General features: G+C 58.9%; 4 protein-coding genes across 14 annotated transcripts in view; 3 read left to right on the top strand and 1 right to left on the bottom strand.

Moving 5' to 3' along the window:
* The window catches only part of BSN (bassoon presynaptic cytomatrix protein), a 94,749-nt gene extending 89,428 nt beyond the window's left edge, over positions 1–5,321 (top strand). For both annotated transcript variants that reach the window (XR_006606705.1, XM_045079715.1), the window contains one exon: positions 1,355–5,321. The gene's annotated coding sequence lies outside the window, so the exon portion shown is untranslated. The remainder of the gene's footprint in view (positions 1–1,354) is intronic.
* Positions 5,322–7,225: 1,904 nt separating this feature from the next.
* APEH (acylaminoacyl-peptide hydrolase) lies at positions 7,226–15,970 on the top strand. Of its 2 annotated transcripts, XM_004760639.3 has the most exons (22): positions 7,226–7,331; positions 7,407–7,539; positions 8,079–8,205; positions 8,603–8,696; positions 8,796–8,871; positions 8,960–9,123; positions 9,255–9,392; positions 9,489–9,580; positions 9,663–9,703; positions 9,788–9,909; positions 10,250–10,310; positions 11,508–11,605; positions 12,254–12,305; positions 13,141–13,229; positions 13,687–13,825; positions 14,283–14,366; positions 14,445–14,525; positions 14,827–14,915; positions 15,024–15,214; positions 15,327–15,429; positions 15,520–15,626; positions 15,718–15,970. In XM_004760639.3, the coding sequence occupies exons 1-22, from the start codon at positions 7,320–7,322 to the stop codon at positions 15,821–15,823; spliced, it is 2,199 nt and encodes a 732-aa protein (XP_004760696.1). In that variant the 5' UTR covers positions 7,226–7,319; the 3' UTR covers positions 15,824–15,970. The 2 variants fall into 2 exon arrangements, with proteins under 2 accessions (XP_004760696.1, XP_044935736.1); XM_045079801.1 differs by lacking the exons at positions 7,226–7,331; positions 8,079–8,205 and having other exon boundaries at positions 7,404–7,539.
* A 421-nt stretch (positions 15,971–16,391) lies between these two features.
* On the bottom strand, positions 16,392–21,074 carry MST1 (macrophage stimulating 1). 5 transcript variants are annotated; one of them, XM_004760640.3, is made up of 18 exons: positions 20,979–21,074; positions 20,176–20,323; positions 19,990–20,102; positions 19,798–19,912; positions 19,573–19,709; positions 19,378–19,498; positions 19,122–19,240; positions 18,777–18,945; positions 18,461–18,591; positions 18,276–18,378; positions 17,985–18,121; positions 17,862–17,897; positions 17,659–17,779; positions 17,443–17,520; positions 17,164–17,310; positions 16,975–17,081; positions 16,755–16,894; positions 16,392–16,626 (listed from the first exon to the last, which is right to left on the bottom strand). In XM_004760640.3, the coding sequence occupies exons 1-18, from the start codon at positions 21,028–21,030 to the stop codon at positions 16,465–16,467; spliced, it is 2,136 nt and encodes a 711-aa protein (XP_004760697.1). In that variant the 5' UTR covers positions 21,031–21,074; the 3' UTR covers positions 16,392–16,464. The 5 variants fall into 5 exon arrangements, with proteins under 5 accessions (XP_004760697.1, XP_012915929.1, XP_012915930.1 ...); XM_013060475.2 differs by having other exon boundaries at positions 16,755–16,888; XM_013060476.2 differs by lacking the exon at positions 17,443–17,520.
* The window catches only part of RNF123 (ring finger protein 123), a 30,534-nt gene continuing 28,040 nt past the window's right edge, over positions 19,612–22,105 (top strand). The window contains exons 1-2 of one of the 5 annotated variants that reach the window (XM_045079736.1): positions 19,612–19,732; positions 19,900–20,040. The gene's annotated coding sequence lies outside the window, so the exon portion shown is untranslated. Of the gene's footprint in view, positions 19,733–19,899; positions 20,041–20,317; positions 21,596–21,632; positions 21,997–22,105 lie in introns of those variants that run through there. The other 4 variants (XM_013060468.2, XM_013060470.2, XM_013060467.2 and 1 more) reach the window with 4 other exon arrangements.

The raw sequence follows: 22,105 nt of genomic DNA, 5'->3' as shown, positions 1-22,105 counted from the left end.
CGCTTCTCAGCTTCAGAGCGCAGGGTTTTGGATGCTTCTCAGGGGGAGCCCAAATGAGCGTGGCAGGGCCAAAAGGTCAGCCAGCAAGTCACCAGGGAGCCCAGGCCAGCGCTGCTTGAAGGAAGGAGCTGGGGTTAGTTTCCAAAGGGCTGCCTGTCTCTGGGGGAACAGTGGGGGCGCTGAAAGGCCCAGTCTTCCATCCATGTATCCATTTGTTCCACAAATGTTTGTCAGGCCGTAGGCAGGTACCAGGCCCTGTTCCAGGTGCTAGGGATACAGCAGGGAACAAAACCAAGTCCCTGCCCTCCAAAGCTGACAGTCCATGTGAGCGGGACAGAGAATAAATAAGCTAAAAGCATAAAAAGATGAAAAAGGTGATTTCTGAAGGTGAGAAGTGTTGGGAAGCCAGGGAGGCAGGTTATGGGTCACTGGGGCTGCTCTGAAGAAAGTGGGTGTTGCGAGGTAAGGCTTGAGGCAGGATGATGTTGGGATGGGACAGGTAGGCCTCAGGACCTGACAAAAGGCCAGCACAGCCAGAGCCACAGCAGAGGGAAATGGGGGTCAGGGGTGAAGTCCAAGGGGGCGGGAGCCAGCTCAGGTGGGTTTTGTAGGCAAAAGTGAAGGGCCACAGTGCGGCTCCCACAGCGTTTCTCCTGCCCTCAGCCCACGACGGCGGGCTCCCTGCCGCTCTCCCACCCAGAACGATGTTTCCTCGGGGTTGCCCCAGAAGAGATGTGAAATCACAAATTATGCTGAAGGGAAGGAGGGGCAGCCCATGGGCCGACTCCGTGGCAGAACCCACCCTGGGCTTAGGGCTAGGGTGCCATCACAGAGGAGCGAAAGGAACCCCGGGCACAGTTTTATTCTGCGGCCTGTTATGCAAGCTGGGTGGGCCCTTAGGCCACTAACTTTGTCATTAAAGGGGTCTCCCTCGGGTTCTGGCATCTGGCCAGCCACTGGGCTAAGCAGTCAGGGCTTGTGTGAGTGCCCGTCTCCTGGTGTCTTCTATGGCCGTTTCAGAAGCGGGCTGGGGGAGGCTGGCCCTTTTCAACAAAACCCCATCTTCCTTCCTCTGAAGCAACTTATGTTATATTCAAGAAATGTCCCTTCCTGGCCAACTGGATTCTTCTTGCTTCCCGTCCTTCCCAATGTGACCTCAAAATGGCTCAGGCACCCATCTCCCCAAGGCTCGGTGGGTGGGGACCCCATGCGGGAGAAAGAGTCAGGCCAGCTGTGCCTGGCAGGCCACCAACCAAGATGAAGGTAAGGATGGGACGCAGCCCTCCACCCTTCTTGACGACATCCTTCTCTCTTTCCTTCTTTCCCTCCCCCCTCCCTCCTTCTCTCCTCCAAGCATCCGCAATCCGGCAAACCCTTCGCCCAAAGACTCACACCAGGTGGGACGTGGCAGGCAGGCCTCAGTTGAGGACGAGATGTTTTCTAACAGCAGCTGCCTGGGTGAAGCATTTGCTGGACATGTTGGGACCACTGGCCCGGGGGACCTGTGATTGTCTTTCCAGAGACCCTGCTCTCCTCAGGGCACCACCTTCGAGGCCTAGCCTTCGCTTGGAGGGAGGAGCCCTCTCCGGACACCCTGCCACGGCGGCCCGGCCAGCCAGGCTTCCTATGCGTTATACACAGAGTTTGGGTGCAGGCTGCCTGTTTTTGACGGACGCTGCCCTCCCTCCACGATGCCAGAAGTTTTTCCACAGCCTTGGAGAGGGGCTTTGACCGAGGGCTGGGGGCCCCGGGCTCCGTTTCCTTCACATTCCAGCTGGCCCGGATCCCTCTGTGGCCACAGGGCCCTGCTTCCCTCACCCTGCCCTTTGGGTGACATTGGAGCAGACCTCCATGTGGCTAGTGTGGGGTTGGGAGAACTTTACAAACATTAGGACCTAACACTGTCTCATCGCTGAAATAAGAGGCCATAGCACCGAAAAGCAGCGTGGGCACTGGCTGAGGCTTCTCCCAGCCCATGGGTGGCAGCATGACAGCACGCCTGCCACCATCTCAAAGCCATCCCCCCGCCCCCACCAACCCCACCCCAGCCATCGTGACATCCCAGCAGCACCACCATTGTCTCGACCAGCCAGCTCCTTGTTTGTACACCTGGAGATTTCTTTTGATTTCAAGAACAGCCTTAATCATTTCAGTTTAATTTACATGTATACCTCATAAGCATTTTTCTTTTCTTCTCCTTCTCCCCCTTCTCTCTTTTTCTTTGCGCACCTCCTTGCCTCTCCCCTCCACCACCTGTGACTGATGGTTTGGTTTCCTCTCTGCTCTGCCCCTGCTCAGCACAGGGAGAATGTTGACTCAGAAGCAATAGGGGGCAGCAGGCTACCAAGAGCACAACCCCAGGGCGAGGTCTAGGGAGGCCCCTCAGCCCGCCTCTGTTTACTGTGCAATCCAGTCCTTCTTAAGCCATCACCAGTGGGCGTGCTCAGAGCAGAGGGGCCAGGCCTGCCAGCCGAGGGCCGTGCCCAGAGCCCTGTGCTGGGGAGCATGGCACCGTCCACCCACCTGGCGGACTGGGTGGCATTCCTCCCCAAGGCCCTTACCCTGGGGCGCCTCCCTTCCTCTTGGGCACCCCCACCAGTCTCATCTCTAACGTTCTATGCAATGAAATATAAACCCTCAAAGACAACTGTTAATATTTAATAAATTCCATGTTATGTATAAGGAGTCAATTGCAAACATGCAATTGAGAAACCGGATAGATATGCTCATATCAACCCCCACCCCGCCCCCTGCTCCCACCGTGTGTGTGAAATTCTCAGTCTGTGGCATGTTTGACCTGTGGCAAGACTCGCTGCTGCCAGGTGAGTCACCGTCGCCTGTCGGGCAGTGGAGCATGCACAGCTCGCAGCCTTTTTGCACGATTTCATCCATTTTAAATGCTCGACCCTCTTGCTTGGGAGTTCTTTTTGCCTCAGAACCTCTCCTCCTGGAGTGCTTCTAGCTGACTTCTGCACAAGCTAGTGAGGACCTGCTGGAATTGTTGGCTAGGCCATGGGGCAAGCAGTGTGGGGCCTCACACGTCCCACGGGCTTTTCGAACCAGGATGGCAGGTGAAAAGAAGCCTCTGGAGTAGACACGCTGGTGGGGCCCACACAGGAGTGCGTGGGTGAACAGTCCAAAGGTTTGCTGTAGGATTTCCATCTGTGAGTTGCTCCCCCTCTTATCCCATCCCTGAGCCAGGGGCGTCTGGCCACCCCTTTCAGTGGGACATGGCTCAGGCACAGAGCTGGGCTGGGTCTCTGGCCAGAGACACAGAGGCCAAGGGCAGGGTCTGGATACGTCCTAGGGTCCCCGGCTGCTGAATGCACATGCTCCATGCCTCCCCTTTGTAGCTGGGCGGCTCCAAGGTCTGTGAGCCAAGAGTTAGAGGCTGGGGCGGCGGGGGGTGGGGGGAGGGTCAACAGGTGCTCAGGAAGAACTAGACCTCTGGCACTTGCAGCGAGGACAGCTGACAACGCCATCTTGGACCAGAGCAGGTGTTCCCATAGACAGTAGCTTCAAGCTGAGTTTCTTGGGAAGCTTCTCAACAGCAAAACTCACAGAAGGTTCTGTTGTGACCTTTTTTCCATCTGTCCCCAGGACCTAAACTCCCTGCCCACCCTTGTCCCTGAAACCCAGGTATTCCCCCCTGCACTCCAGCTTCTCTCTGACTGAGCCGGCTGTGCAGCAGGCAGTGACTACCCGACCCCTCGAGGCCTGGCCTTACTCCAGTTCGCTCTGGTTTGCACCATGCATTTCTCAGGGGTCCACATTTCTCATGCTTTCCAATAAGGTCTACACAGCCCTTCAGAGGGGGATCCTGGCCCACCTCTGGCAGCTGTGGATGGGACAAGGGGCTGTTGACCTGTTTTGGGCCTGTGACTTCCTGGATTCGGGCCCATTCCCCGGGACACCTGCCTCATCCCAGAGATCAGGCCTGGGCTGTAAGAACCCTTCTGAGCAAGGGCTAAGGAAGGCCACTATCCATCACCTCTGACTACCCAGGGCCAGGTCTGTGTGGGGATGGGCCTGGTGGCTGGATACAAGGGGGACCAAGGCAGTAATCCTTCCCATGAAAGGCCAGGGGATGGGACCAGGAACAGCGAGCAGGCAGGGAGAAGGCAGCAGTGTCCACCTCCCTCAGGCCCAGTCTCAGGCTCTAAAACGTTGACTTTTTCTCGAATTTCCTTTCTGACCAAGCCCTCTGATTTTGAACTTTCTGACATCTGCCACTCCCTACTCCCCAAGCTACCCACAGGACACATCTGTAGCCATCACCTCATGTGAAGGTGGCTGGAGTAGGCCTCTCTGTGTCACAGGTGTCCTGACCTTTGTGCAGCTGCTGCCGTGACTCTGGGGCACGGCAGCCAGAGCCTGAGGGACCAGCACTGGGTATCTTGGGTGGTGGAGAGCATCAAGCACATCTCCAAGTGGGCAAAGAGCATCTGGGATGCAGTCTAGGCCTTCTCCACACCTGCCTACCCAGCATCACGAGCAAGGGTTTCTGCTCACTCTAGGGCCCAATACACTCACTTCACAGCGACACCCCCCCTCCCACCCACTCACTTAGTCCTTGGGAAGAGAATGCAGTCTCAGGGCCCATGATGAGAGGGCAGTGGTGGCAGTAACTGCGGCCTGTCTTCTGGAGCCCGTGGGGCGTTTTCCAGGCAGTTACTTTGCCATGGGAGCATGGCCCTGGCCTCTTGGCCCTTCCCCCGCCCTCCTGCCACCCTCCCCCATTCTGTAAATACTTGTCATCGTGGACTCCGACAGGGTCAGAGGGATAGGCCTGACCAACTGAAACTCCTCAGAGACATCATCTCTGTCTCCCTGGGTACCCATGTGCACTGGGGTGGCACTGGAGAGCCATGGAAATCGTGAGATACTGTGTGTATGCATGTGAACAAGCGTGTGAATGTGTATGTGTGTGCGTGTCTGCCTCATTCAGCCTCTGGGATCAAACTGGCTCCTGCTCTCCAAGCCCAGTGCCCTGGAGAGTGGCGGCTGCCCAACGCCTTTCCTCTGCTAGCTTCCATGTCTTGTTTTGCTTTCTCCTCCCTTCCTCCCTCCCTTTCTTTCCTTCTCTCCTTTATCTGAGGGGGGAAGAGTGCTGTACAAAGTCAAACAAACAAGTTTACAGTTGTAAGTGCAATGACCCGAGTCCTCCACATGACCTTGTGAATTGTGTGCCGTCCTCCTGTGCTCTGTGAGAACTCGTGGTACTTCGGTGTCCCTCCCCCTGTATTGTGACAAGGTAATTCTGTGGTATCAGAATAAAAGGACTTGATATAAACAACCTAAAGACTGTCTCTGGGATGGTTTCTGCCATTGAAGGCTTAGCCCAAGGAACAAATCCCCAAACTTGGGATAATCCTGTCTGTTCAGTTAGAGGGAGAGTCAAAGGGCCAAGTGATGGAAGTGCTGGCAAGGCCATGCTGTGTCTACACCAAGCCGGCCAACATCAATGGCCCTCCACAAAGAGGCCCGGGGCAGGTCCCAAGTTTGGACCTGTAGGGAGGAGATGTTGCCTCCAAGACGGGTGTCCAAATGGAACAGCTTTCTGGGGCCTGCTTCCTGGTGAGCCAGTGAGCAGGTGCTGCCCCCTGGTGCTTTCCACAAGCACTACACCTGTCTACCCGACTGTGTCTACTTCAATCCGTGAACTCTTGGGAGGCTGCCAGACCTTAGTCGTTCCCCAAAAGGATAGGAGAACCTCCTTATCAAAGTAACCCAGAGCTGCCAGAAGATTTTTAAGACGCAGATAAAGGAAAGAGTATCAGCTTCACCTCTGATGTTCCTGCAGAGTTCGTAACTTGACGTAGGGCCTTCCTTCCTGTATTTTCCTTTTTCATTTTAAACAGAAGTCAGAAGGTGCAGTACCCTCTGTTTCCTAGCCTTCTGTTTATTTCTACATGTTCATCCCACGTAATTAGGTGTTTATCCTCCAATATGCGGCTTCCAGGCAGCTGCACGATAAGTTTGTAGCCAGTCTGCAGTACACACACTGAAGGCCGAGCACCATGGTCCTGGTTTTCCTTAATACAATATGCAATGCTGTGATGAATATCTTAGTTTCCAACCTTTTTGCTCAGATTGGTGGCTGTGGTCATCCTTTCTGCTCAGGTCAGACAGGTGTGGAAGACCAGCCAGGCTCTGGGTCTATGAAGTAAGGGACACCCCTGCTAGCCTGACTGGTGCCTAGTCTCTCCTGCCCTTCCCTGCCATCACAGCCACTCAGTTCTGTGCCACTGTGGGACACCGAGGGAGTCAGCCTGCCTGCCCAGGTTCTCCTGTCCACAGGGAGCTCTTTGATTCTAGTAGAGCCTGACTCCGTGAGACCCTCTGCACGCAAGAGCTTTGGACGAGGCCTGGAGAGGCAAGCAGAAACCTACTGACTTACGATCCCCAGCAAGGTGCCACTGAACAGGGCAGTTGAGGACTGCAGGGTCAGATAGCTCTTGGGGTAGGCCTGGTGGCCGATAAGCCCAGGCAACACCCTCAGAGCGCAGCATCCGCCCTTCTTTGCCCAGCTACCCAGGGCTCTGCGCTCCTCTTCCCATCTGCCTCGGAGCCCCTCCAGGGCAGGGACTGGCACCTGCTGGTGGATGTATGCCTCGTAATGGACAAGAAGGGAGCCAACGGGTCAGCCACAGGTCTGCAGGTGATGCCTGTTGGGGCAAGCTTCGGCTCCTACCCAGTCTTTCTGGGCCACGCCCTCAACGCCGTTTCTTCCGGCTCCGTCCCCGCCCCACCCCGCCCCTATATTCAAAGATCCATTGATCTGCCCCCCTCCCAGGCCGCGTCCTTCTTAGGGTCCATTCCCGGCCGACCCAGCTTTTCACTTCACTGGCTGTTCCCGTCTCAGGCCTCGCCTCCTTCCCACGCGGGCCACGTCATCGGTCACAGGCCTCGCGCACCCAGAGATCGATCCTGTATTCCATTTCCTAGAACAAGCCCCTCTCCTCGGATACCCTATGGCCTCTCCTCCCAGCACCAGGCCTGGGACTTGCCCTCTGACCAGTCCGTCCTCCCGGAAGAGGCCTATTCCTCCCCTAGAGGCCCCAGACCCCAAGCCTCCCGGACTCCCGGGTCCAAACTCTGATTGCTCCCTCACAGGCCCCACCTACTCGCCGTCGAGGTCCCGCCCCTCCGCTTAGGGTCCTCGCCCATTCGTCGAAGCTCCCGCCCCTCCCGCGGCGCGGCGCTGCTGCTGCAAACGCGAAGGGCGGAGGGAGGTGGGCCGCTCCTGGCTCCTCCCCCCGGAGCCTCACTTCCGGGCGCCAGCCCGCGCCGCCCCGCCCCGGCGGCCGAGAGGTACCATGGAGCGCCAGGTGAGGGCTCGGCCCGCGGTGCCCGTGGTCCTTGCAGGCCGGGCCGGGCCTGACCCTGGTGTGTCCCCTGCGCAGGTGCTGCTGAATGAGCCCGAGGAGGCGGCGGCGCTGTACCGGGGCCTTAGCCGCCAGCCCACGCTGAGCGCCGCCTGCCTGGGCCCGGATGTCATCACGCAGTACGGGGGCCGCTACCGGACGGTGCACACCGGTGTGTGGATGGAGGGGAATCGAGGGGCGGGCCCGTTCCGGAGCCGTGCTCACGCGTGGAGAGGAGGGAGATGTGGAGGGTTTGCTGCTTGACGGTGCGCCCGAGTGTGTGGAGGAGGACGGGGCTTGGAGAAAGTGGTGTGGGAGGGTGCACCCCTCAGAGGACCCCGTATGGGGGACGCTGCTCGGTGCGCTGTGGCGTGGTGCCCTTGAGTGCACGAGTTGAAGATGGGGGAGTAGAATTCAGACTGGGATATACGGCGTGGGCCTTGTAGGCTCACCCCTCACCATATCCCCTACAGGTGCCTGGCTCCCCTCAAGTTCTAGGATGGGGGTGGGTGCTAGGAGCAGAATAGTAGTTTTTCTCTGACATGCCATCAGCTCAGGCCTAGACTTGAGTTGTTACTAAGTGTTGTCCATCCTGCTTCCAGAATCTCAAGACAGACTGGGGAGGTGGGCTGGGCCTTCCTCTTGAGGGGCTGAGAGGAGCCTATGCTGTTACTGGTCAACTCAAATTAAGTCTCATGCCTCTCCTCACAGAGTGGACCCAGAGGGACCTGGAACGCATGGAGAACATTCGATTCTGCCGCCAGTACCTGGTGTTCCATGATGGGGACTCAGTGGTGTTCTCAGGGCCGGCGGGCAACAGTGTGGAGACCCGGGGGGAGTAAGTTTGAGGGAAGAAGCTTGTGGGCAAGGCCACAGCTGTCTGCAAGCCCTGCCATGTGCCTTGGTGCAGGTAGGGCCCTGAAGGGAGGCCAGGAGCCAGGTTCTTGCCCCTTGGGAACTCATGTGTTCTCTATAGACATGGCCTGATAAGCACTGGAGGCTTTGTCCAAACTTGGGCGTGGACTAGAGCCTGTGGAGCTTCAGGAAGGCTGGGGAGTGTAGAGCCTCTTCCCCAGGCAGGAGAGGCAAGGCCAGCTGCCGTAACAGAGCTACAGGGGCTGCAGGGGCAGATGTGGACCAGTCTCAAGAATCTTGTCTAGGAGGTTGCGGCCAGGAAGGGGGTAGGATGGGACTGTGGTTTATGACCATGACCTGCTACCCCATGTCTTCCTCAGGCTGCTGAGCAGAGACTCTCCTTCAGGCACCATGAAAGCTGTGCTGCGCAAAGCTGGAGGCACGAGCCCTGGGGAGGAGAAGCAGTTCCTGGAAGTGAGTCTGCATGGGACCAGGCGATGGGTGACTGGGGGCTCAGTCCCACAGATGAGGCTCTGTTGGGGGGCAGGTAACCTGATGCCCAGATGTCCTCAGGTGTGGGAGAAGAACCGGAAGCTCAAGAGCTTCAACCTGTCGGTGCTGGAGAAACATGGGCTTGTGTACGAGGATGGTAGGCAGCTGGCTGGTGAGCAGACAGGGTGGACAGGAGGGGCAGCCCGAGCCCAGGGCTCCCCCTGATGAGCCTTCCTTACACCCAGACTGCTTTGGCTGCTTATCCTGGTCACACTCGGAGACACACTTGTTATATGTGGCAGAGAAGAGGCGCCCAAAGGCTGAGTCCTTCTTTCAGACAAAAGCCTTGGACATCAGCGGCAGTGATGATGAGATGACCAGGCCGAAGAAACCAGACCAGGCCATCAAGGTGCTAATGTTTATAGCCAGTCCATAAAGCCCCTTCTGGGCAGCCTAGGGCTCAGTGCTCCCTGCCCATATCATGACTGTCAGAACTGGGGAGGTAAGACAGGCTGGACACTGAGTATCTTGTGTTCTTAGGGGGATCAGTTTGTGTTTTATGAAGACTGGGGAGAAAACATGGTTTCCAAAAGCACTCCTGTGCTCTGCGTGCTGGACATCGAGAGCGGCAACATCTCTGTGCTTGAGGGGGTCCCTGACAATGTGTCCCCTGGACAGGTTAGCACTGACTCGGCCTGCCTCACTCCTGGAGTCTGGGAGCCCAGCTTGAACTGCTGCCCCTTGTTCACCCTTGCTCCGGGGTTTGGGTTACAGGCATTCTGGGCCCCTGGAGACACAGGCGTGGTGTTTGTAGGCTGGTGGCATGAGCCCTTCCGGCTGGGCATCCGCTTCTGCAGCAATCGCAGGTGAGGAAGCAGGGTGGGGCCGGGGAGGGGGCCTTGCAGCTCCAGCTGGCTCTGAAGCTGAGTGTCTCTCTGGTGGTTCCAGGTCAGCCCTGTACTACGTGGACCTCACTGGCGGTCAGTGTGGTAAGTGCTGGTGGCCCCCTGTGCTTTGCTGACATATGCTGGCCCTGCCAGCCTGCACGGTGCTCACATTTTCGTCTGGTCTAGAGCTTCTCTCAGATGACTCTCTGGCTGTGTCTTCTCCCCGCCTGAGCCCAGACCAGTGTCGCATCGTCTACCTGCGGTACCCATCTCTGGTCCCCCATCATCAGTGTAGCCAGCTGTGTCTGGTGAGCTGGAGGAAGGCGTGGAGTGGTCAGCCCAAGGAAGGGATGGTGGATGGGAGCTCTCTTTGCTTCTCACCTGCCCGTGGTCAGGCTCTATGTGGGGTGGGAAATAGCCGGCAGTCACAAGAGCATTGGTCCTAGGCCAAGAAGAGCTCCTTGGGAGTCACAGGCCCCTTCGGACATCTGTCCAGGTCATCAGAAAGGAAATACATCAGGCTTGCTTCACTTGCTCCCCTCCTCTGAGGCTCCCCAGGGCTGTCTGAGAAGAAGATGGATACAGAACTCTGTGCCCCGAGGACACCGCCAGTCCCCCGGTGGGCCTGACCAGTGTGTTCTCTTGCAGTATGATTGGTATACCAAGGTCACCTCAGTGGTAGTGGATGTCGTGCCTCGGCAGCTGGGAGGTAAGAGGCATGTCTCCGCTTGGGTACAGTGGAGCCTGCAGTTCTGTTTTCCTGCCATCTGTTAGCCCCTCTGCCAGGCCAGCTGCCTCGGCTCTTCTGTCCTGGGTTCTTTCTGAAGTGTCCCTCCCTGCTGGGCCAGCTCCAGGCCCAGCCTGTGCAGGGAACGGGGCCCTCACCACAGGGGACAGTTCTGAGAGGAGGAAGTCATCTGGACCAGAGCTGAGATCAGAGTGGCCCAAGCTGGCAGGGGGTTTAGATGGTGTCCTCCCCGTGCTGCAGCTCCTGGTTGGATCTCGTGCTTCCGGTGGCTGGTTGAAACCCCTGCTCCAACGGGTCTTAGAAAGCACACTAGGTTGGAATGTCCTACTTGAAAGGCTCCGAGCTCGAGGGTGCTGCATTGTCCCACTCCCAGTCACCACCCAAGTGTTTGTCCCATCTAAGCCTTTGAGTCAGTGGAATCTCTGGGTGAGAGTGGCTCTTGGCTGAGAAGTTCCGGTCATAGTCTCAAGTGCTCACCACTCTATTTGGGATCCTGGACCATCCCAAGGACATGAGGTCTCTTTTTTCAGGCCATTCTCTTTTTTTTCAGGCCACCTGGCCAGCTCCAGGGGTCCAATGGAAAAGTCATGGCCTGTTTATCTTCAGAGATGCAGGGATGCAGTGGTGGGGACCTGGTCTGAATCCCAGCTGTTCCTTATCAGCCGTGTGTCCTTGGATGGCATCCTTACCTCCCTGAGCGTCCATTTATTATCTGTGGGAGGTGTTAGCCCTTGTCTTCTTGATAGCATTGTAGTGAGGGTTAAATGAATGGTACCTATTCAGCCCTCTCTGCCAGACACTCTGCTGAGCACCATAAGGGACAGACAGACAGGTGTTGCCTTGGTTACAGCACTCTGTGCCTACCAGGGTCTCAATGAGAGAAGCTCATAGGAGAGCCAGTGCATTTCTTCCAAGCAGCAATGGTTTCTCTCAGAAGCGCTTGAGCTTTGCCTCTCCCGGGCCCTCAGAGGCCTCTTCCCCAGCCCCCTCTTCAGGCAGCTCTTCATCATTTAGGTCCCCCCACCCATGTGTAGACTGTCATTTTGTCACAGTTACAGGGGCCCTGGAGGGAGTTTCCCAGCAGCCCAGCCTTCCTCATAGGCTTGACCTCCCACACCTCCACTGCTGCACGTGGCCTCAGCCCTCCTATCTTTGCAGAGAACTTCTCTGGGATCTATTGCAGCCTTCTGCCTTTGGGATGCTGGTCGGCTGACAGCCAGAGAGTGGTTTTTGACTCAGCTCAGCGGAGCCGGCAGGTAAGGAGCCCCATGTTAAGACACAGCCCCACTGATCAACCTCCAGGAGCCCTGGGCCTAGGGTGTAGCCTGTGCACACTGCTGGTGTAATGCCCAGCCCCAAGGTCTTACAAGCTCCTTTGGGCCCTCTGCCCCTGTCCTGGACTCTTTCTTGAGGAGCCTGGCTGCCTGCCTGGCCTGGTGCCCCACAGCGGAGCCCTTGGCCTTTTCTCCTGATGCAGGGGTGCAATTCCCCTTCCTCCCAGGCATTTCCAGTTGGGGGTCAGGGGACTGCCCCTCGGTAGGCCCCCGAACACTATATGGGGGGCTGATGGAGATAGGACAGAGGCTTCCTCCTAGGGATTGGATAGGGACACCTACAGTATGCCAAGCTTTTTCTTTGAGTGTGAGATCATTTGTTCCTCACACTAGCTCGGGGGCTCAGAGGCATTCCCTGTCTTGCCTGGGGTCCCTCTGCAAGTGGCGATGGGGCTGGGATTTGAGTCCAGGCCTCCAGACCACTACCATTGGCAACTGAGGAGCCATTGTCATAGTGGCTCATAGCCCTGGCCTGACCCAGGGGTCCCTAAAAGGGCAAAGAGCAGGTGGGGGGAGGGGCCTATAGGGCTCTCGGATGTGGTGCCACATGTGTCTCCCCCTCTGCTTTAGGACCTGTTCGTTGTGGACACTCAGATGGGCAGTGTGACCTCCCTGACAGCTGGTGAGCAGGGCTGGGGAGCAGCCCAGCCAGGCCAGGGGAGGGACTGGAGCTCCGGCACATGGGGCAGTAGTGGCACCCTTGGCCACTCTGCACCACTGACTGTCCCGCAGCCTTTACTGCATCTCGCAAGGACCCTGACCATGCAGGACCTTCCCAGCCAGCAGATTGCCTCCCCTACTCCACTCTGCTCTGCACATCCTGGCCCTGCCTCAGCATACCCCCTGCTTCTCAAACCTACAAAATTTTCTCTTGCTGAGATCTGCCAGAGTCATCCTTCCCCGACCTCCCAAACCTCAGGCAGAGGCAGCTCTGCTATCCGAGGGCCCCTGAGAAACCCTGTGTTGGCTCGCTCATCTGCCTCTTATTTGGGCCTGTGATTCTGCCCCTAAAACATCTTTTGAGTCCTCTGCCTGCCCTAACTGTAGTCCTTCCTCCACAAAGATTCCAGAGTATTGTTGCTAAACTGTACATACATCCATGCTGGAGAATCTCCATGAATCCCATGGCCCAAAACCAGCACCACTCCAATCCCCTAAGGCCTAGCTATGCCCCCCTCCCCAGCAGACTATTGTCATAAAGTCGTGCATGGACATAACATGGCGGTTTGCCATGGCCCTGGGTTTTCAGTCCCTGGGCTTTGTTGGCATCTGCTGAACAAGGGACTCAGCAGGAGGCTCACCCAGGGCTGCATGCAGTGGGGTGTTTGTGGCAGTCTTTTTGTGGGTGTTCATTTGCTTCTCAGAGTGAAAGGGGCACCCTGGCGTAGAGCCACCAGCCTGGGACTCTGGCCATGCAGGGAGCGGGTGGGAAAGGTGGTGGCATCTGCCTTCTCCAGGGGGGTCAGGTGGAAGCTGGAAGCTCCTCACAATTGACCAGGACCTCATGGTGGCACAGTTCTCCACGCCCAGCCTGCCCCCAAGTCTGGTGAGTATTGCTGGGCCCCAAACCGGGTGAGGGTTCTCTGCAGGCCGAGCTCCCCAGGTCAGGGAGCTGGCCTGCGTCTGACTGGGGCTGGTCAGTGTGTGGGAGGCCAAGACGCGGGCCCAGCCCGGCATGATCCACAAGGGTTTGGCACCCATGGAGAGGAGCTACCTGGTGTAGGTCTGCTCTATAAAGAATGGGGTGCCTGGGAAAGTGCCTGGTCCTCCAGCAGAAGGGAGCATAAAGAGATAGCAGAGCCTAAAAGCTCAGGAGGACAGGGTGCGTGTTCATGTGTTCAGTGCCTGTGCACACACCAGCTCACAACAGGAGTCTATGATGTATGCTCCGGAGGTGGGTAGAAGGCCCAGCAGAGTGAGAGCTGCCCGCCTCCCACTCTGGCAGAGGTGGAAGGGCAGGGAGGCAGCCAGGCCACCTATGACACGCTCTTTCCCCTTGGCAGAAAGTTGGGTTCCTGCCTCCTGCAGGGAAGGAGCATGAAGTATTATGGGTGTCCCTGGAGGAGGCCGAGCCTATTCCCGACATCTCCTGGGCCATCCGGGTACTGCAACCACCCCCAGAGCAAGAGAACGTGCAGTATGGTGAGCTGGGCTGGGGCAGAGAGACACGTCCCAAGTTCCCCAGCACACAGCATCTGGCCACCTTCCGTGCCTCTGGGGGTTCTCTCATGGGGTTCTCCGGGGTGCATGTTCATGGGGAGTAGTGTCTGGGTATGGGATATGTGGGTGCCTACTCTGGGAATCGGAGCTGGGCATCACCAGGCCAAATGCTCTGTGGTGGGGAAACCAAGACCCAAACACACCACCTTACTTGAGGCCTCTGACCATCACACCTCACCCAGAATGCTGTCCTGACAGAGTGGGACTCCCCAGTTAGGACAGGAGTAGGAGCCTCCTGGGGTGTCTTGGTGCAGGCTACCTTGACCAGATCTTTCTTTCAGATGTTAGCCCCAGACCTACAGCTACAGCTCAGGCCTTGGCTGGGAAAGCCCCCTGGGCAGCGGCTCTGGCTCTGCTGACTCCTGCTTTCTCCCTACAGCTGGCCTGGACTTCGAAGCAATTCTTCTGCAGCCCAGCAACCCTCCCGATAAGACCCAAGTGCCCATGGTGGTCATGCCCCATGGTAGGCATCTGGTCTAAGGTCTGCTGCCCTCCCACTACCCATCCTAGCTGGCTCTCACTCTCTGCTCCATGTCTGCAGGGGGGCCCCATTCATCCTTTGTCACTGCCTGGATGCTCTTCCCAGCCATGCTTTGCAAGATGGGTTTTGCGGTACTCCTGGGTGAGTGAGCGGGGCCCTGCTGCAGTGGTGAGCTGTGTTGGGGGGGAGAGGGTGGGACAGGCGCCACAGGTGCCACCTAAGTCTCTAGGCCTGTATACAGCCCAGACCTGGCAGCTATTACCAGGGACTTCCACGCAGAGGGTGCTGTGGTCATGGGACAACAGCCTCAAATCTCTTGGCCCGGTGCCTCGACAGTCTGTGGAGCAGCCGGCTCCAAGGCCTGCTTCACGCGGGTTGAAAGTGCGACCATGGGGCCAGGCACGTCACCAACCACCCTGCCTGGTTCTTCCTTGGCCTCCAGTGAACTACCGTGGTTCCACGGGTTTTGGCCAGGACAGCATCCTCTCCCTTCCCGGCAACGTGGGCCATCAGGATGTGAAGGATGTCCAGGTAGCAGGGACTGGGGCTTCTGGGCCGGCTGGAGGGTAACCATCGGGGTGTGTTCCATTCGGGGATGGAGAGGCAGCTGGCTACAGCACGCTCTGCCCCACCCTGTAGTTCGCAGTAGAGCAGGTGCTCCAGGAAGAACACTTTGACGCTGACCGAGTGGCTCTTATGGGTGGTTCCCACGGTGGCTTCCTCTCCTGCCACCTGATTGGTCAGTACCCTGAGACATATGGTGCCTGTGTGGCGAGGAACCCTGTGATCAACATCGCCTCCATGATGGGCTCCACCGACATCCCTGACTGGTGGGTGTGCTCCGCAGGCGCCTGCCCTTCTCTGGGTTGCCTTGGTCCCCCACCAACGAAGCCCCCGCAGAATCCAGGGCTCTTGGGGCAGCTTCAGTGCCTTCTCTTGCAGGTGCGTGGTGGAGGCTGGGTTCCCCTACAGCAGCGACTGCCTGCCAGACCTCAGCGTGTGGGCCGAGATGCTGGACAAGTCCCCCATCAAGTATACCCCTCAGGTAGGTGGCCCTCCCCCTGTCTGGATGCTGCCAGTCTGTCCAGAGCCTGAGGGCCCCGCTCACGACCACTCCCCACCTGCCCCTGCCCAGGTGAAGACCCCGCTGCTCCTGATGCTGGGCCAGGAGGACCGGCGTGTGCCCTTCAAGCAGGGCATGGAGTATTACCGTGCCCTCAAAGCCCGGAACGTGCCTGTTAGGTGAGTGCAGCAGGACAGTCCCGGCAGCTGGTGGGCAGGTGAGCAGGGGAGAACCCCCCAGCCTTAAACATCACCACTACAACCACTACAGGCTCCTGCTCTATCCCAAAAGCACCCACGCACTTTCAGAAGTGGAGGTGGAGTCAGACAGCTTCATGAATGCTGTGCTCTGGCTGCACGCGCATTTGGGCAGCTGAAGCCCCGTTCCCTGCGTGAGCGTGAGCTTCCCTCTTGGAGAGCCCCAGGGTCTGGCAGATCGGCACGAGGATTCCTGGGCTCTGGACTTCCTGGATGGGTGAGCAAAGGAATGCAGGCTATATGGTCATAATAAATGAGGACACAGAGTCTGGTTCCTGCTGGTACTTTGTACCAAGCCATCCCTAAACCCAGCCTCCCCGTTGGGGTTCAGAGTGCCATAGGCCCTGGGCATGGTAACTTTAAGGACCTCACCTACCTGCAGGATGAGGGGGAGGGGACAGTGGAGGCTCAGCTGCTGCCTGTCAAGGCCAACTGGGATCTCACTAGGCTAGCTCCCTCTGCTCCAGCCCCCTTCTGTTAGGAAACTGTCCTACAACACCGTTTTCTTACCAGCAGTTTATCTAGGGAACTAGTGAGGACCTGCCCTTCCAGAGCGCCTACAGGCTAAAGTAGTCCTAATATGAGGTCTACCAGCCCAGCTGTGCCAGCCTTGAGCCACCGAGGCCCTAGCAAGGGCATACACCGACTAATTTCCCAGCAGAGGCTAAGAAGCACCCTGCACAGGTGTAAAGAGGAGAGGCAGCTTTATGTCTGACAGGAGGCTCTGTACTCTCCAAAGTACATGGGATTGAAGTTGGGCTTAGCCCAGCCGCATGACCTTGTGAATCCAGTCCGTAAACACAGAGACGCGCATGAAGATGGCTGGCCATCGGGGCCGGGCGCACACTCGGTTGGGGATTATAATTCCCTCCAGGACCCAGCAGTCATGGGTAAAGCAGGCAAGTGGGCCCCCGTAGTCACCCTGGTAGATGGAAGAACTGGTAAGGGCGCCCTGGGCCAAGGCAGACACTAGCCTCCTTGGGGATAAAGTAGTACATTTTCCAGTTCTCAAGCCCTCCTTGAGCTGAGAATGGGTACCCCAGCACTGACCTCACAGGCACCCACAGGTGCCAAAAGTCCCTCAGTGCACATCTCATTCTCCCGTACACGTCCTCGGTGCTTGACATTACATTCCTGGTTGGAGATGACGTTCAGCGAGGCCACATTTAGAACTTCATTGTTCCCTGTACCTATAGTGATAAGAGTGGGGAGGAGGAGAGGGCCTTCTGGCCTGGGGTAGTCCTTGCCCCTGCACCGTGTTCTTTCTTACCTTTGGTCTCACCCCAGCCTGCGATCTCACACTTGGTGCCTGGAGGCACCACATACCGCTCAGGGGGTAGGCAGATCAGGGCCACTCGCTGGTTCAGGGTCACGGGTCTTTAATGGGAATGAGGGTGCTCAGCATGTAAGCCCACAAAGCTCAGCCCCCGCCCCCCACACCTCTTGACTTGTCACACACCTCTTCAGCTTGAGCAGAACAAGCTGGGAGCCTGAGGGCCCACACACCATCTTGGCCACAGGGACCTGCTGCAGGCCTGGCTCCCCCGGCTGTGGGTTCTGGAACAGGGTGCCCAACCACACCTCATAGCCCATGAGAGGCACATGGCTGGGGGAGAAGCTCTGCTAGATCAATCATGACTCATAGTCTGCTGCCCGAGGGCTCACCTAGGAAAGGTAGCTAAGGGGCCGATGAAGGCAGAGGGGTGGGATGGGGTCCCCATACCCAGGGGAGGCTCACCAGGAGGAGAAGCACTGGCGGGCAGTCAGTACCCACTGCTCCTTCACTAGGGAACCCCCACAGAAATGCTGGCCCTGCCTGGAGTAGAGGTTAGGAGGGAACAGTGAGTTCTGGGACACAGGCTGGACTTGCCATCTCTCGGCTAAGACCCCTGAGGCCAGGGACAGGTCAGGTTCCCCCTCCCTTGGCATAAGCGCAAAGGTAGTTGTGCCTCACCGATTGCGCAAGCTGACTGTCCAGGGCGAGTTCCCAGGCTGGCCCCCCACCACACGCAGCCTGGAGCGCTGCTGGTGCGAGCGGGTCACCCTCTTGCCACACTTCTCAAACACCACCTGGTCTGGGGGATAGATGGGCCTCGGGAAACTGGATGGATGGAGGCCCCCAAGAGGTCCCAACCCATCCCTGGCCCAAGTGCATACTTGGGGGCTCCAGGATGGACGGTGGTTGGTCAGCATCTGAAAGAACCAAGTTCACCTGCGTTGAGAAAGCCCGCCTTCAAAGGCGGAAGCAGGGGGCGGGCCCCGAGGGAGTGTGGGGCTTACCGCAGCGCCGAAGTGCACAGTAGTCGAACGGAGTCCCAGGGTCCGTAGTGTAGCACCAGGGCCCATGGCTATCCCTATCCGGGTTCCGGCAAAAGTTCTCCTCCAGGTGCGCGTCGGGGGCGGAGGTGGGTGTGAACCTGGGCGGGAGAGGACTCTGTGTCCTAGCAGGGTAATCCCCAATCCCCGCAGGGCTCCAGTTGGAGAGTCAACGGCGTGCCGCCCTAGGGCTATATGCCCGGTGGGAGCCTGTGGCCTTTGTCCTGGAGGGGTCGGGCGCGCGGACCGACTCACTGCGGCTTGTGCGGCTTCTCCGCAGACCAGTGCTGGCAAGCGACGCCCTTGCGGGTCCTGCTGACCGAACCGCGGTACCGCTCCCCCACGCCGTTGTAGCAGTCTGAGGCGGGCCGGGGCGGCAGTTAGCGGGTTCTCGCCCCAGCCCTTCGGCTCCAAGCTTCCAGTCCCAGCTTGGGCCTTACCTTCGGGCCGCAGGTCGTCGGCGCAGCGCGGGATCTGGTAGCAGAAGGCCACGCGCATGCCAGGCCGCGACGTAAAGCACCAAGGCGCTTCAGAGCCGTCGGGGTTCCGGCAAAAGTTTTCCCGAAGGTCCCTGGGCAGGTGCTTCCTCTCAGCTCTTGGTGGGGCCAGCCCGCCAGCCAGCCAGCCTCGGGCTGGAGCCCCGCCTCCCTCTGCCTGCCCCCGCGACCCCGCCTTCCTTCAAGCCCCGCCCCGGGACCCCACTCCAGATGTTCCAGCTGCAAAGGTACGCCCCCCAGCGGCGGCCCGCCACCTCACTTGCAAGCGTATTTCTCTGGAACAAAACGATGCCGATGTGGGTTCTGCGCGTCCCACCGCTGGCAAGGCACGCCCGCGGCGGTGGTGTTGGCCGTGCCCCGGTAGCCCTCGCCCTTCCCGCGGAAGCAATTGAGAGTCGTGGCCTCCTGACGCGGCTGTGCTTCGGACCCTTGGATGGACGGGACAGAGCCCGAGTGGGAGCTGAGAGCACCGCTGGGGCGGAGGAGGAGTCCAACTCCCCGGGGCCCACGGCCGGGTCACGCCCAGTCCCTCCCCTCTCCGCAGGCAGGCCACGCCCCCCCACGTTTCCCAGGTGTCCTCCCAGGCCCCGCCCTCGGGCCTTACCGCAGCGGGGGATGTCGCAGAACTCTCGCTCCACCTGTGGGTCCGTGGTATAGCACCAGGGCCGCTCGGACCCATCAGGATTCCGGCAATAGTTGTCGTCCAGATCTTTGTCAAGGAACCTGGGGGCGCAGCGGGGCGCGAACAAGGCCCTGGCGCTCAGGACCAGTGTGGCCCCTGCAGTATCCCGGGTTCCGCCCTTGGAGTCCTGGGCCCTCCCCTAGCCCGGCCCCGCGATGCGGAGCTCGCCTACACGCACTTGCCGGGCTCAAAGGGGTGCGCGTGCGGACGCTGCAGGTCCCAGCGCTGACACTCGCGTCCAGACTCGGTGCGGTCCACTGCGCCGCGATAATCCTCGCCATTGCACCAAACGCAAGCGGCTGCAAAGACAAGGCCGGTGGGCTCGTAGACGGGCGTGGGCATGTTCCTTCAGTCTTGACCCAGAGCCGCTTACCCTCCCGGCAGGACTTGATGCCACAGCTCTGGAAGCGCACTGCAGGGTCTGTCGTGTAGCACCAGGGACCTCCGGGGTCCCGGTCAGGGTTACGGCAGAAGTTCTCCTCCAAGCCGTTCCGGAGTGTGGGAGTGTACCTGGGGAAGACAGCAGCAGTTGAGTGCGTGCTGGGGTTGGGGGCAGGCGCAGGGCCGGGCAGGGACAGAGGGGAGGTGTCTGTCTTACTTGTGGTCATTGGGGAATCTTTGGCTCCAGTGCTGGCAGGGTAGGCCGCCAGTGGTGATGGCCACTGTGCCCCGGTACTTGACCCCATTGTCCATGATGCAGGTTCGCACGTAGTCTGGAAGAGACCCGTTGTCAACACGGCCTGAGGCCTCCGTGCCCTATCCCTGGCCCACGTTCTCCACAGCCACTTACTTTTCTTTTGGAAGAGGTCACAGCGCCCCGAACGTTGCAGCTGTGTATAGGGTGAGTACTGGGTCCATGGCAACAGCTGGCAACCGTGGCTGCTCACATTGTAGTGGAAGGCCCTGGGAGGACGAGGCACAGGGTCGCCCAGGTTCACCTGCCACCCGATCTTATCTACGTCCTGCGGTTACTCACCTGCAATCCAGTAGGGGCCCGCAGCGCCCTGCACACTCCTCAGCATCAGCCACATCCTCTTGCCAAGGACCAGGCCCCACCGTGTGTCGCAGATGTTGCAGTTCTGTACCCCGGAGCACCTGGAAGTCATTCAGGGGCGAGCGCTGCCCTGCGGGGGTGGGCATGCATGTCAGTACATTGATTTCGGCAATCCACACTTCATTCAGGGGATTAAAGCTACAAGGCCTCTGAGATGGACCCTGTACAGAGTGGGAGAAGCCCAGACATAGTGGTTACCACCAATGGTCATGTTTACTGGGCAAGGCACTAAGCCCAGGTCTAAAACCTGCACTATATTGAGAGCGGTGGGTGATGGTGCTTGCCCTAAGGAGCCAATTTCATCCCTCAGCTGAGAACGCCTTAAGGCTCAGAGCTGTCCTATTACACAGCCGGCGCCCCCTAGTGGGAGCCCATGTACAGAATGCCCAACCCAGGCATTCTGCCTCCGAGTCTGGCCTTCCATCAGCACTGGGGCATATGCTAGGTTAGAAGCTTAGATTCGGCTCATTAGGGTAACTGCCTGCATGTGTGCGTGCATCTATGCAGTTCCCACACTGCCTCGTGCTACAGCAAACATTCTAACACAGGCCAGAATAGGCAGTGTCTCTATGTATTCCTGGGGCTGCCCCACTCTGCACAAGAAGCCAAGAACACTCTTTGCTCCATGACCAGTAGAAAACAGAGCACCTGCCTTGAATAGCAGGATGGGCCCAGGGATGACACCTTCCTGAAGGCAAATGGGGATCAGGGTGGGGGGCACTCACCAGGGACCTCTGAGCACTGCGTCAGAAGCAGCAGGAGTGGGAGCCACCCCATGCTCCTGGCTGGAGGTTGCACTGTGACCCACCACAGCCCTAACCGGGAAGTTGTGAAACCTGTCGCTGCGGGATTGGGTGGCTCTGCCTCCACCCCCACCCCCACACTCCCGCCCCCACTAGAGGCCTACTGGAGCCTGACCTAAGATCCAGTGGCCACAATGGGGGTAGATCCAGGCCTCAGGCCCCCTTGGTGAAATGCAAGGGCCCTCACCCTGGCACAGCCCCTGCCCTGTGTAGTGGGCAGGTGTTCAGTGGGAACACTTGATGTGCCTTGGAGTGGGGTTGGAGACCCTCTGTAGCCTACGTCATTCTGAAGAGAAGAGTGGTGTGGACATGATTGGTGTCAGAGGCTTGGGTTCCAGCCGCTGGGTGGTGTGATACTAATCTTTTCTAAGCCTCAGCTTTTCCCTGTAAAGTGGCAAATGTTGCCTGACCCAGCCTCAAAGCAGCCTGCCCCTTCTGCTGGCTTATCAGCCCCAGCTGTAGGCAAGTCAGCCCACACCCGTGGTAGCAGAAGCCAGAGAGGCTCCCCTCGCCACGTCACAGGTGCCATTCCAGGAAAGGTAAGCGAGGCCACTTGTCTGGCCTGAAGGGAAGCGGGAGTGACAGACAGCAGGGACCCTGGCAGGTAGCCTTTCAAATGTTCTAGAATTCTCTGGGGCAGGCCTCCCAGTACGGGTGGCAGTTGAGATAAGCTGCCTGGGACTCCCAGTTAGGACGTGGTGCTCGGCCCGGGATGAGCTAGGAGCTTCTGTACAGGCGGGGGTGAGAGGCCGTTGTGCTGTGGGTCGAGGCCGAGGCCGGGAATGACCCGGCTGGAGACCGCGAGGGGGCTCCCTTGCGCGGAAGCCGGACGCGAGCCGATGCGCGTGCGCGATGAGCGCGCGGTTTGACCCTAGACGGGCGCCGTAGACGAGAGGCTGGGCGGATGTTGTGAGCCGGGGCGCCGCGGCCGAGGCTGGGGGTGAGTGAGGGGCGGCCGGGCTCCGCGCGGGGCGGGTCCCTGGGGCTCCCCTCCCTGCCGCAGCCGGCCCAGTATGGGAGTGCTCGCCGCTCAGGCGTTGCAGCCTGTG

Source organism: Mustela putorius, unplaced genomic scaffold (genome assembly GCF_011764305.1).
Source record: "Mustela putorius furo isolate JIRA1106 unplaced genomic scaffold, ASM1176430v1.1 tig00000095_pilon_pilon_pilon, whole genome shotgun sequence".
In the NCBI taxonomy this organism is placed as follows: domain Eukaryota; kingdom Metazoa; phylum Chordata; class Mammalia; order Carnivora; family Mustelidae; genus Mustela; species Mustela putorius.
The sequence above is the reverse complement of the archived record's forward strand: the minus strand, read 5'-3'. Positions and strand labels throughout refer to the sequence as shown.